This window comes from Elgaria multicarinata, chromosome 18 (assembly GCF_023053635.1).
Source record: "Elgaria multicarinata webbii isolate HBS135686 ecotype San Diego chromosome 18, rElgMul1.1.pri, whole genome shotgun sequence".
In the NCBI taxonomy this organism is placed as follows: domain Eukaryota; kingdom Metazoa; phylum Chordata; class Lepidosauria; order Squamata; family Anguidae; genus Elgaria; species Elgaria multicarinata.
The window spans coordinates 9,572,705-9,587,603 of record NC_086188.1 but is presented as its reverse complement, the minus strand read 5'-3'; the positions used below and the strand labels follow the sequence as shown (position 1 = coordinate 9,587,603).

The 14,899-nt window shown below is 42.2% G+C and overlaps 1 protein-coding gene across 13 annotated transcripts in view; it reads right to left on the bottom strand.

Annotated features, from left to right (window-relative positions):
- Positions 1–14,899, bottom strand: part of FBRSL1 (fibrosin like 1) — a 721,580-nt gene that overhangs the window by 383,369 nt on the left and 323,312 nt on the right. For all 13 annotated transcript variants that reach the window (XM_063144094.1, XM_063144088.1, XM_063144096.1 and 10 more), the window contains exon 4: positions 6,685–6,720. In XM_063144094.1, coding sequence (XP_063000164.1) covers positions 6,685–6,720 — 36 coding nt within the window. The remainder of the gene's footprint in view (positions 1–6,684; positions 6,721–14,899) is intronic.

Here is a 14,899-nt window from a genome sequence, read left to right as displayed (position 1 = left end):
TCTGCAACACAACTACATCACGCAAGCTAGGAAATGTGCACATAATAGCTTATTTTCCTTCACGGCCAAGCCTGCCAAAGGTCTGAAATTATTTTCCTAAAGATTGGGAAGCTGAAGATGGGAAAGGCACAGAAACAGGGCATAGATGAGAAAAGGCCAGAGAATAATAGGGGAGAACCACCAAAGGGAACCAAGGTCTCTCTCTCCCTCCATCCCCCCCCACCTCTCTGACGCCCTCCTTACTTTTTTCAAGGCTTCAGGATTGCAGTACCGATTGCAGTTTTCTCCATGGCCATAAAGGCTGGAAAACTGAGGCTTTGATTTAAGGCTTTAGCGTTGCATAGTACACATTACAAATGGTTGCAGTGTGACGTGCTCCTCTTCAGAACACATATGCCATCCCACCTGGTTTTCCAGCAGCATTTTGTTGCCAATGAGCACACTCAGTCTTCACTGGGCTGTTTTGGGTTTTGTTTTTGCTCTTAGGATTTTTTTGGATTTTCCTAAAGAATTTCTCTACTTCTGTAAAGTCTGAGGTTTTCGTGAGCCTGCTGATACCTCCCTCTTGTGCATGGATGCTGTCCTTTCGGCTACATAAGGACCAGTACTTGGAGAACTGAGTTTGCTATGAGTGTATATGATAGGGTGACCATATTTTGGAAACCAAAAAGGAGGACAACATGGTCGCCCCCAAGGGGGCGTGTCCAGTACCAAGGGGGCGTGCCCACCCAAACATAGCCTTGGTCACATGTCTGATTTTACAGCACACATTTAAGACAAATCTGTTCTACATAACATCTTAAATCACTGAAATAAAGAACAAGTGAGAGATTCAATGTATCTGAAATTAACTTTACTCACTCCTACTTTTGCAGGTTTTGCTGTACTTTGAAGCTTTTGCTATACTCTGTGTGTTACATTCTCCCCTTCCCTCAAATATCTTTTCTGACTGTATCTTCACTCATTGCAAGCTGCTGTTGTTGTTAACAGGGTTTGCTTCTGGCCCCAGATCTGTTTCATATTTGGTATGGCTAAAGCTCTACCTAAAAGCTATCATGGTGCCAACTTTCAGCTTTTTGTGTGAATTCTAAATCTCTAGGCACTGGAGTCATCTTTCATAGAATCACCACCTAAGAAAGTCAGGGATAATCCCAATGGAGAAGGGCCCCCATTAAGCCTCGTATGACCCAAACTTTCCTAAAACTATCATCCTCAAACTTTCCTAAAGCAATCATCCTCATCTGTTCCAAGATTCCAGTCTTCATCATAAATCAACTTGGGATGTTGATTTCCATGGATTAAACAAGGCGTTAGACTGATGGGATTGGACAGGTTGGCAAGAAATTTAAGCACTGAGGTTGATATTTTACAGTGACACAGAGAATAAATTAGCTGCCAGATTCATGGTCTTATTACGACTCCAGTATTTTTATTTTAGAAAAAAATACTGTTTGTGGACCAAAGAAAGCAAAAAGACGCCATCTTTCTGCATGCCTTTCTTTCAATGGGTGCCGAGAGACAACATGGTACACTGAGTCTGTATTTGTGATATTAAAAGTTTGTGTACGGTTGCATCTTCAGCAATGAAATCTCAAATTAGAATCCATTTAAAAAACCAGATTTTTAATGTGTAATTAAGTAATCAGTCACACAATTCATCAATTTGTGTATTCATCCCTAATGCCTGGCAGTATGTGTTTGTGTGTGTGTTTTAAAAAATGGAGTTATCTTTCTAGGGCTGGTGTGATTTGAGTGTTTAAAAGACATGTGGTTTTCTGGCCCGGAAAAGGTGGGTTGCTCTGATCTCTGTTTGATGCATAAGACAGTTGATAAACAGCCTGTTAACTATGTTTTCTCCCATACGTGCTTAAATAAAGTCACGGAGAATCATCTCTTAACAGCTATGAATGTATTCGGCATTCCGTTTCTCCACAGTAAGGGAGGCACAAACCGGCTGCTAAAATGCTTAAGGGATAAAAGGCCTGCAACTTTCACATGCACACCTCCCTGAACAACTGAACGGTGAATTTGTTGCAAATCAACAATTGCTCTGCTATGCTGTTGTTTGCACAAGGCTTGCAAACAGATTGTGTTCCTGTGATTTACTGTTTGGAGGGACGCTTTGCCAACAGATTCCACAAACCATCCTGAGATCGCAATGTTCTAAACTGAACAAAATTAAACTCCACTATTCCACTCCTAGGTGCATTTACACAGAAGTAAGACCAACTCATATTAATGGAAACTTAGTTGTTAACCTGATAATCAATATTGTGTGGTTATGCCTTTAAACAGGAGACTTGCTTCCAAGTAGGTGATAAGGGATCAGTGTTTATGGCCTTAGTTTTTATGCCCATGCTGGAACTCATCCTTAATCTCACTGTACCCAAAAGGACGAGACCTTCTTCCTGCATGATCAGGCGAGACTGAACACATCAGCGAATGAGGTCTGTATCCGAACACCTCCAACTCTTGCAGAGAAAGCTAACACAAAAGCTACCAACCTGCCAAGTCACTGAGAGCCCCCTCTCTCTTGCTACCTACTGTTGCTACTGAGGCCATCAGAGGGAAAGGAAGTGGCAGCCAGGCACCTCTCCATCGTGCCTTGATCTATATGACGCTATGAGAGGGAGAGGAAGCAGCTGCTGAACTTTGCAACTAGGAATCTGGTCCCCGTCCCCCCTCGCAATCCCTCTTTCCTTTCGTGACATTTTTTTTTTTTTAGATTGCAAGACTATGGGCAGGAACTGTCTAAAGAAATATTTTTGAAAACCGCCTTGAGAGATTTTTTTTGGCTAAAGGGCAAGATAAAAGTGCTATAATAAATAAATAAATAAATAGACAACGTGCTCCTGGTGGTTCCACATGGACCTATTGCTCGGAGTCCACCAAGAGAAGAGCCTTTCATGTGTTGGCCCCTTCTCTGTGGAACTCTCTGCCCCTGGAGGTCAGGCAGGTGCCAATACTAGGCTGCTTCCGGCGCCTCCTGAAAACAATTCTTTTCAAGAAAGCATTCCTCAAGTGACCAGCTGCAGTTGTTTTTAATAATTGCAAACCACATTGTAGCTGCAATACTGTGTTTCTTTAGTTGCCAGGCCTGTCTCGTCCAGAAAGCCTTTGGGTGATACTGGGCTCTTTTGATGCCATAGGATGCCATGATAAGTGGTGTTGAATTGAGGTTTTCCTTTGTGCTGTTTTTACTGCTTTGGGGGTGGGTGGGTGGTATTTTCTGTCTCTTGCATGATCTTGCTTATTAATTCTTGTTTGTGGCTTAAACTGATTCTATTTTGTTAGCAGCGTACAATGTAAAATGCACACCCACAATTTATTTTAGGTTTTTTTCTGGTTTGAGACTCAACTGGCTCCCATTCTACCCCAAACCCTAGGTATTGAGCAAACACAGAGATTGCGCAGAAGGAATGACTCAGCAGAATCAAATGAATAAAGCACCCTTTTATCAGTTCACGATGTATGTATGTGGTACAAGGATGGACAACTGAAGGAATTTTCGCTCCATTCCTCATGGGCTGCACTCTGCAGGGAAGAGAATAAGGTGTCCATAGTGCTACGGAGCGCCCGAAGGATCAAAATTAACTACATCATCAGGAGAAGGGCCACAACATAAGGAAATTTTCACCCATTCTAAGTGAGGGCAGGAAGTATTGCCCTCACTCCAATTTGGCTTTGTGACAACATCACATAACCATATTTGATTGGCAGTCTGGCATGATGACATCATCATGGTGGTTATTTGATTCAAGATTGGCCAAATTGCATAGCCAGGAAGAAGAATCACCTTCTTTCTAAAGACAAATAATAATGTCAAACCAGCTTCTGTGGACAGAAGAGAACAAAAACATGCGGAAAAGGAAAGATTTTAGAGTTTTGGAGAACATCTTTCAGCCCCTGAAACTTTTTTTTTCCATGCCGTAAAAGTTTGCAGAAAAAGTTCAACTCAGCCATAGTGCAATCACTCCCAGAGTAAACTCTGAATCACAGCTCACTGGGAGGACTCTCCAGACAATACTTTGAGAAATCATTGCTGATTATTCAATCTCTGTAAGGCCCAGAGTTGAAGTAACAAAACATATCAGAGCTCCAACAGCTTTCAGATAAGCTACACTTTACTTTCTATATGCCTGTTTGTCCAGCAGATCAAAAGGAACTTCTCAGAACAGGAGATAAAAATGCCTGCCCTATGATTTATTAGCACTAGGATAGTGGCAGGGCCTTTGGCCTTTTTCCATTAAGATACTGAGGTCAGAGGCAAATCGATTTAATTTGCAAACAGAGCCTTCAGATATAAAACTTGACTCATATCATTATGTATGATAACAAGCTACTGTGTGTGTGTGTGTGTGTGTGTGTGTGTACGTGCACATGCATATATATGACTTTACAGGTGAGGTGCAGGTAAGGCTTTTCTTCTACCCTTCCTTCCACGTTCCTCACTGTAACCCCAAAGCAAGGATTTTACATTTTAGATGGATTCAGCCACTCAAATGTATACACAATCCAAGTTAACATAATGTTGACATTAGATGCTCATGCAAAAAGAAAGAAAGATCCAAGATAAACTTGAATGTTTACCTGATATACAGTACACAATTATTTCAAAGTCCCTAGAAGATGCAAATCAATTCTAGCTTGCAGATTCGAACATTCTCTAAAAACGCAGCCACTTGCAATAGATGAAGCTACAAGGGACTGCATTATGGGTAGTCACTGTACCAAGACATCACGTACAGCATTCTAAACTGTGGCCATCTGAAACATGTGCCCCGAATTATAAAAACACAATGCTTCTCCAATGAAACGGTTGCAACAACAGTAACTATTGTCAATTAGAAATGCTAGAAGTGATTAAGAACTATTTCTCTCTCTTTCTCAGACTGGCAAGGAACTTAATTTAAAGCTTCAGTGAAAATAGTCAAAGCAGAGAGGAGTTGTCTGATGTTATTTGGCACTCAGCGTTCGATGGCTTTGCTCAGTTCTACTTGGTTCCTATTTTCTTCTTCAGAAATAGCTGAGCAAGGGAATTAGGACTCAGAAGCACAACTGAAAATCCAAACTTCATCTGAACATCTGAGCTAGCTTTCAATACTTGCTGTATATGGCAATTATAATGTCAACCCCCAACTGACCCTGGAATAAATAGCTACCGCATTCTGGCAGTACAGGTGAAAGAGAGTGTAGTTTCTTCAGTTACTGTCATAGACAGAATATGACCTTGTTCTTGCACCACTATTTACTTCTGAAATAAATATGTATTCACTAACAATCTGATGCAAGACTGATATTTATGAACTTTATTGCATGGCTGTGGTTTTTTAGCAAGTCAAAATCCGAAACTCAGAATATTTATTGAAAATATTTTATACCATCCTTTGTCAAAATTGATTCCAGGGTGCTTTACAAACCAGTGATTTGTTAAGTGTTGTGAGAATGAGCAGCAGTAAGCCTTCGGTTCAGCCACTCTCCACTCTTATCCAATATGGCCGTAAAGAGAGGAAGAGAAGCATCAGCTTCCTGTTTTAAACTAGCCAGAGGCCTTAGCTAGACCTACCTGTTAGCACACGATGGAGGAGGGAAGATCACGTGATGTGTTTATCGCAAGATTCCTCCTCTGTTTACACACGACGGGCAGCGACCTCAGAAGGAGAGGCGTCATGCCCACCATTTTTTTATTAAAGGGCCAGCAGCGCACGAACGCTCATGCGCAAAGGGTAAGTATTTTTTTAACACTCCCCCCACCCTACCCCCGATGGGAGTAGCACTCCCGTGCGTAGCTCCCGGCGAGAAATCGCAAGGAGCCGGGTCAACCCACGGTGCCCGGCCACACATTCCGCTGTCTCGGGGTTAGCCTGATACCGCGGAAAAACCGGGGCTAAAGGGGAGGGTGAGATCCCAGGGCAAGGGAGGGATCATCCCTCCCTGATCCCGGGGATCACCCTGGGATTTCGCCCTGTCTAGCTACAGCCAAAGTTTGTTGTTACATGCAAATGTGGGGAGGACCTCTGGTTAGTTTAAACAATGGTTTGTTGAAATATGCAAGAATGAAAACACACTGACAGAGAAGATTTAAGTGTACGAGTCCAACACTAGTTTATAAGGCGCCAAACTGTTGTTTACTGTTACATCTGAAATCAACCCATATATTAAAGCATGACTGTTTCAGAAATGGCAGGCTAGTAAGGGCCATCTGTCGGAACTGCTGCTATTAACTCAAAACGCTTCAGTACCAGCACTTTCAGACTAAAACATATCCAAGTAAACATTGCTACACCTGACTGTTCCTTTCTTCTCCTTTTTTAGAGTCAGAGAACTTTTATATGGACCAGTGTTACAGTTAAACACATGTGCATACCTTCAATGAACAAGCTGAGACCATAAAGGGATAGTTTGGTATCATGCAGCAGGTCAAAGGTATATTATATTCAACCCTTTGGCTTTCCATAAACTGAAAAGCAAAACAACAAAGCTGAGAGGCTCAGAAAACCAACTGTTTAATACTCTCTCATGTGGAGAGGTGGCTTAGGAGAAATCACCAGGCTTTTTCTCAAAGCCTAATTTGTTGTGCTCTGTACTCCTTCAATGCCTGCAAACATGCAACAGGTGATACAAACTTCCACAATCAAACAGCAATAAAAATGGAATTGAGGAATTAGCTGTAAGGTGACTTACCGAATAACCTTTTCCTGAAAGCGATTGAGCAGAACTCTGTGGGAAGAAATGGAATGCCACTGTAAGTAGTGAAAGACGTTGTACAAAACACCATGCAGAGAACAACAAGGGCAGGCAATAAAACACCTCTGAGTGGAGCGTCCAGGCCCAGAGGCAGTCTCCCTCTCTCAATACCAGCAGCTGAGTGGTCTATGGCAAGGGAGGGATGTTACCATCATGCCCTGTTTATGAGGTTCCAGAAGCATCTGGCTGGTTACTGTGGGGAAAAGGCTGCCAGGCTTTTTGTGTGATCCAACAGAGCTCTTTTTCATCCTTCTGGACTCGTTTTCCCAAAGACAAGGGTGTAGAGTCCCTGGCCTGCAAGCCTAACCCAGCTCACCAGTCTCCACAATCCAGTCCATGGAGCCTCCTTGAGCTCCTACGGGAGGTGGGACTCCCTGGTGGATTTCCTTGCTAGAGGAATCTCGGATTGGAGATAACAGAAGGGATGCAAATGGTGGAGATGGTCTGCATACCCAGGGACTCACCCAAAGCTAGGAGGAGGAGCTATTCCTCCCAAGTCTCTTTCCCTGTGCTGAGGAGAGTCACAGATGTTCATACTTCTGCTCAGCATGGAGAAAGTGAAAATGAATGAGGGTGATGATGTCTTCTGACTCGTAGAGGCCTGGTGGGGTGGGGTGGGGTGGGGTGGGGTGGGCAATTTGCCCACATCCCCAAAGATGCACTGTGCACCCCTTCCCAAAGGCCAAATTCGCACTGTGGTGGCAAACCTGTGCCTAGACTGTACTACTGTAGATTGCTGGGGGCATGATTAAATGACCATTCAAGCAGGCTGTTACACTTTATATTGCACTTGAAAGAATTGTATGGTTGAATGCTTCTAAACTGAAAAAGAAACCCTTGAGTCCAGAAGGTTAGCATACTACAGATGGCAAGGATTAGACTCTTAATCTGGGTTTCTATGCAGAATATTAAATTATGTGAGCCCACCCCCGCATTCTGATGTGGTTCAGTCCAGTCACGGATTTAGCACCTAAGTGAGACCACACAGAAAGTGTATAGATAGGTGATCAGGAGCTACATGCATAAACCTCTGGTTTTGCTTGCTTTCTAAGCCACCAGTTTGGGATAATCTGGAAATTAAATCCCTTTAAAACAAAGAAATACTGCTCCCCCTAGTATTTGTTTGTTTTTACTTTGCCTACTTTACAGGGCAAAACTATCAGTGGTTAACAAGACCTAGTAAAAGGAAATACCATGTCAAAATGGTTTATTGCTGGTTGGACCCAGATATTAAAGCAAACTCTCAAGTTAAACGCATATTCAATACAAGTTCCATTATGCAGCTGTTTATAAATCTACTGGTAATGCAAGATTCCCATTTCCTCCTTACTGAACCAGCTTTACGGCATGGCCGTGCTCCAAAACGTTTTTATCGATTTCTGTCATATTCACTCATGTTATTGAAATGGACATGGTTTTCTGCCATGCAGAGAAGACGGATGGCCAGTTATCTTGGATGTGATGGAGCTTGCTAGTTGACAGGGGTAGTAACAAAAGGAGATGAATCAAGCAACTGGCTAAACCAAGCTTCTAAAACCCATTCTGATTGCTACTCAGCCTGGAATATAATTTGAATATATAAGATACATCCTTGAAATCTTGGCCACACACTTCGCTTTGAATCTCAGGAAATGGCTGTGAAGTGTGTGTGTAATTTGGAGACTTGATCTAGCTGTAAACCCAACATTGCCTAAGCAGCTGACGATGCACTCCTATGGTATCTGATCAAGGTAGGCATTTGCATGACCGTGGTCTTTCTTCCAAATGAAATCTATTCTGCAGTGAAGGCCCTGAACCTCTAGGCCATTAAGAGCACTACTTTTTAACATGTAGAGACTTTCTTTTGGGTAGGATTTTAAATATGCTGTGTTGCAATATTAGCAATGCTTATAATTTGTCACTAGGTGTCAGTATAATGTCACTGTGCTTCAACAGCAGTGTTAGTTCATAATGAAAAGAAGGAGGTACTCTTTGAAAACAATCTGTCTATTCATTTTCCATGAAAGGGAAGGAGGGCCAAAGCTCTTTGGTTTCATGGAATAAGGCTGCACTCATTCTATACAAACTAATCACCAGAGAAAGAGGATGGGGTGGGGAGTGGCAAGAAGCTTCCTTGCATTGGGGCAGCGGGTAGAGTTTTTAAGGATGCTTACTAGGACTTCAGAGGCAGCCATGAGTCTGGATTGGTTTAAACGTATTTGGGTGTTCTAATCCCCCATGCAATTGGAATTGCATAAGGGACAGATATACCAGCTTCACTCTCTCCATCACTGTTCCCTATGGCTGTCAAAGTTGAGGATAAACATCTGCAGCAGGGAGCCTGCTCTACTTGTGTATGCTTCCTGAGTGATGAAGATTAAGGTTCTAAATTGCACAGGGAACCATCACTAGAGTAGGTCTTCCACTGCTGCAACCCAAGGAGGGCAGTGACAGAAGAGGAGAAGCTAGTGCATTCATCCCCCCCCTTTCCCTTGCAAGGTTCTAATTGCGAGGGGGATTAATACTTCCAAGCAGGGCTGTGTTTCTGCCCCAAACCCCCAGTTGCCTTTGCCAGTGAGGATAGACTATCATGGGCTGGAGGGCCCAATGAACTGATTTGGTATTTGGCAGTTTTGTAAGTTAATGTACATACATGGTCACAAGTCCTATTGAAATCAATAGCACTTACTTTGGGTAAATGTGTATCGAATTAGGCTGTTACGAAGATTTAGTAAAAATGGAAGGGGTAGAGGTCAAAAATCCATCCAAATTATTGCTAGTTCCCTGTTGAGATATTAAATATGGCATGTGGAGTCCTTCAAATAATAGAATTGGCACAACGCTTTGAAACAGATGAAAGTTTTCTTTGGAAATTTCTTTGGAATTTCCAGAGGTAAAAGTTCCCCACGAAGCTGAATATATTTTCCCTGTTTAAGATTAACATTTCCTGGAACTGAGCACTGGACACTTTTCTTTTGAGCAGAATCTGTTATTGCCTATGTAAAGCTAGTAAAATTGGTTAACTCTTTGGATCCAGCTCTTTAAATCTTTTCCAACAGTTGGACTGACAGAGAGCAAACATTCCTTCCAGAAAAGCCCATACAAACTTCTTCTCACTGTTCAAGTATTGTGGGCAAGTTTTGAAAAGAAAGTGTATTTACATAATAGCAATAATTGTAGTAGTAGTAGTAGTAGAAGAAGAAGAATGGAAAGAAGAAAGGAAGGAAGGAAGGAAGGAAGGAGATTTATACTGAGTCAAACCATTGGTCCATCTAACCTAGTACTGTCATCACTGACTGGCAGCAGCTCTCCAGGATTTCAGACAGGAGGTTTTCCAGCAGTACCCGGAGATGCCGGTGATTGAATCTGGGACATCCTACATGCGAAGTATGAGCTATACCACTGAACTACAGCACCTCACCCAAAGATGAAGTAGTGCTGTCCGCATTAAAGCCAACCCAAAGGGAAAAAAGTCTTTTCTTGGTAGAAAAAAGCTGGAAATTTCTTCCCCTTAGTACTATCAAGGAAAGCTTGAAGAATTCAGTCTTTGCGACCTCCAAGAAAAACTGACCTGATATATGATTCTTGAACTAATGTACTGATGGGATGTTAGTTATTCACCAACTTTTGCACTTCCCAAATATCCCAGCACAGTTTTCAGATCAAAAACCAAAAACTAATTGAAAATATATTTTAAAATGTGAATTTCAAAACCAAATAGGTTTTAAAATACTTATCTAAATATTATTTAAAATATTTTTTTCTCCAGATTTAAGACAAAAAACAAAACACACAACTCCCACCACAGCAGATTAATGTGAAAATGAAACACACTCGGTGTTAACATATGCAAAAGTAATACAGGCAAGAAATTAACTGATCTGTCCATCCTAGGCTCATCCAGCATGAACTCCCAAATCAATTGATACATAATCCCCACGATCAAGCCCCACACCATTCTTGCAATGCCTGTATTTGAGAACCAAGCGATTTGGGTGAATAACGTTCCTTTTGATGCCAGCTTTACCATCCCATGTCATTCATCCAAGGCATGTAGTTCCTCTTTACACACGTTACTGAGTGGGATCTAACCTGACTACATGGAGACATCAATAACATATGGAGTGCCTGGGGACAGATAACTCTCCTGCCAGCTCTACTGCTGGACCCCTGTGCTTTTTTCAAGGAAATGCACTTTTCATATGCTCCTCACTCATCCCTCACTCGTTTTTCCCGGTGCTGCCACTGATAGGTAAACTCAGAACTGAGCCTCAGAGGCATTACTCACAAATACATTCCCTTATAGGTGCTCAATGGCAGATGAAGGGTATAGCACCAGTGTATATATCTAAGGCGCTTTCTGGTTACACTCCTCTCTGAACCAGAAGAGTTATTTTATTACACTCCTCTCTGAACCACCAGTCATTACTATACTGTACCGCTAGATAGTGCTTCATGACGAAGGATGAGGGTCCTTGAACTTATGCAGAGTAGATTTCGCTCTCCACTGAACCACTACCGCCAGCTGGGATTAAAGCCTGGTTCTCACTGAGGGGGTAAATCTGAATCTGGGTTGCACCCTTTCAGACTGGAGCTCAAAGGCCTGAATGTCTCTCCATTATACAAATTAGGCAGGCACCAATACTTCTAAGTTTTCAACGCCTACTGGAAACATATCTTTACCAACAGGCCTTCCCAGGAAGATAATCTTATATTCTGTACGAGAACTTGTTTTGTACATCGCTTAGACATTTCTTTAATGGAAACAATTCATAAATATCATTAAATAAATAAATAAACAGACAAAATATTCCCTGAATATATAAAAATAACATGTCAGAGACCTAGACTTCTTTCTGCTAGCTTCTTATATAAAGGGATGATGATGATGATGATGATGATGATGATGATGATGATGATGCATTTAGTGATGTGAACTTCCACATGCAATCAATCTGGAGTGGTGCAGAATAGCAACATAGGAAGCTGCCTTCTACCAGATCAGACTACTTTTCCATCTAGGCTAATATTGCCTCTCTGAACGGCAGTGTCTCCTCATGGTTTTAGACAGATGATCTTTCGCATCACCTGCTACCTGCTCCTTTTTAAACAGAGATGCCACGGAACTGAACACAAGACCTTCTGCATGTGAAGCACGAGCTTCCCCACTGAGCTATGGTCATCCCCCTCCCAAACACAGACATGGGTCTACCACTTCAGTGAGGACAAGAGAATAATTTCTGCAGGAGAGGGTAAACCCACTTGGGGGGAAGCATTCTCAGCACAAGGAGTAGAGAAAAGGATGAACAACACAATCCTATTCATGCATATTTGGAAGTAACTCTACTGTCTTCAGTGGGACCCCACTTGGTAAGTGCGTAGAAGATTTCAGCCTAAGGCAGCAGTGTCTGTGGACTAAAACTTGCAACTTGCCCTGATTTGGAGAATCAACAGTTAAGGGGCATAATGCTATTTCAGCCTCTTTTACCAAAAGGGTTCTTGGCCTCCCTGCTAGAGAAGGTACCAATTACCATTAACTGTGATGTATTGGCGCCGCCGTTAGTGCTACAGACACCTCTCCATAAAGCAACCAACAATTCTTTTCATGTAGGTATTCAGAGAAGGCATTAGATGTCTTTTCGTAATTTTACCAACCCAGGCTAAATTTGAACCACTGACGTAAGAGTTAAAAGGCTTCATTATCCCATTACAAAGGGCCCTTGAGATATCCCTTCACTCTGTAATTTTGTAATCTTTTTTTCTTTCTTTTTTTAAACACCCTTTCCTCAATGCCTTAAAAAACACTCCAACGCACAACCTTCTCTGCTTGCAATTTGTAAATGGGGGAAAAAAAGAAAGTGCTGGAAATGCTAGAACTGCACCTGCAGGCATTTCAAAGCTGATGTTTTATGAGCTACTATCATGACCAAAACCCAGAATTAATTCACAGATCCACCAAAATTGGGGTACCAGCCTACGCTAGTGATACCATGTTGGGTCTTTTCAGACAACACACTAAGCCATGGTTAGGCTGCTAAACCTTTTACAGCAAATGGTTAGTGAACATGTTTAAATTGTGGTTATGAAGCCACCATGGTTAGGATTGGTTCACACGACATGCTAAGTCATGATTCACACAACACGCTATGCCATAATGTTTAGATCAGAATGTGTAATCACTGTGGCTTAGCAGGTTGTCTGAACAGGGTCGTTACAAGGGGACAGGGGAATGACAGAGGTGCTAGACTTGCACTTCATTCTGAAATCATACCTGGGAGCAATGATAATTCAAAGATAGCCCCATACAAACAGAACATACTTTATTCAATTGATACTTCCTATGGCTGGGTTAGTTATAAGATACTGCCACTTTTTACATAAGTTGCTTTTTATCCCAAGCAAACTTATCCTATGCGGCTTTTGATCATGCTGGCTGGTTGATCCATGCTATGAAAAAATACAGCACTGGATGCTGCAGAGAATTACGTCTCCCTGCTGAATGTAGCTGCATGACTGCAAGCGCACTTGTCACATTCACACACAGATGTCTAAAAAACAGAATGACTAGGCCAGACATCACGACAATCCACAAGGTTGAGTATGGGTTGAATGTGGGTTGTCACTGGACTGTGGGCTGTTGTGTTATGTGAATCCAGCCATGCTAACAAATCTTGGCTTGTTAATCATGGAGAACTCATGTAAAGAACCTCTGGTTTGTTGTTTGGTTGTGAACTTTGGTTTGTCTGTGATTAACAAATCATGGTTTGTTAACCATGAATCAACAATCACCCACAGTTCAATGACAACACACCTTCAGCCCATACTCAATCTTGAGTGTAGGTTGTTATGTTTTGTGAACCCAGTCAATGTGTGAAGTAGCCCTTATTTTACTATTATAGTTGTTCATCATATAGGACACCCTTCCAGCAAATGCTGTTCAAGGCCACTTGACTAGTTCTTAAAATCCAGTTCTTTTACTCGCTTTGTTTGACTCGTCTGCTCTTCTCTTAAGCACAAATAATTGCAACTTCATATCTTCAAACTGCTATCTCGTCCCCCACCTTATTGCGTCTCCTTCTTTTCCTTTTGTCATCCAACTCTGACTTATATGCTCTTTGGAGGAGACAACTCTCCCTCAGTCTTACCTTTACCAAATTCCATTTAGGGAAATTCATTTCAGATGTATTTCTCCTCGTGGGGGGGGGGGCTGACAGCTTGCTTATCCAGTTTTAAGGCTTGGTTGAGTTGACACATGAAAGAGTACAAACTTCCTGACTCCAAGCCATATCTCCGCATTGGAAGCTTAGCCCTTGAAATACTGAAGGGACCTAATAATCCTTCCACCAGACTGGAACTTTATAAAATTAAGACGTTGTTTCTCGGGGGGCGGGCAATAGGCCACTCAACCATTCTCCACCCTATATAGTAGGAGTTTTTTTCTGCCTGTATGCCATGCAGACACATGTCTTCTCCTATGTTGCTACAGGGAAGTCAGCTGATTTGACAAACATTAAGAATGAGCCAAAAAAGTTCTGCTCAAAAGCCAAGGCCTATCCTGGTAACTATAACAGATGCATGGCCCCATTATATTCTTCACAGTTTTGTAACTTGAAACATCATTTCTCTGCTTCAATTTGTGTGGCTGAACAAATAAAGGAAGTCTCACAATTTTGAGTCTCACAGCAAAAACCGCAATCGTTCCGGCACCATTTTAGTGCTGGGGAGAAAATGATCCGTAAGCAAATTCAAGATAGCCACAGTAAGTGATCCGGTGGTGTAGTGAATCCAGGGCTCACAGGGACACAGACCCAGTAGTTTTTTTATTAGCAGGGATGATGAGGTCATCTGCCACCCTCCTCAGAACTCCCTCTTCTCTCTGAATTTATCAGCAATCCACACAGTAGCTAGCTGTGTGTGTGAATTTTCCCAACAGCAATATATTGTTCCTTGTTGTCATGCAAAGCATTTTTGGGGTGGCTTGGTGAATTAAGACCCATTAGCTTTCAAAAGACCTGCTTCCAATGGGGAGAAAAACTGTTAGACCTGTTTCGCTGACATGGTTCAACAGAGCTGTTGGCCTTTTGGGGCTCTCCTTGCGGGATTCTATGCAGAATGCCATGATGAGTGCGCCTGCACTTCAAAATTTACCACTACACAACCAGAGTGATCCCTG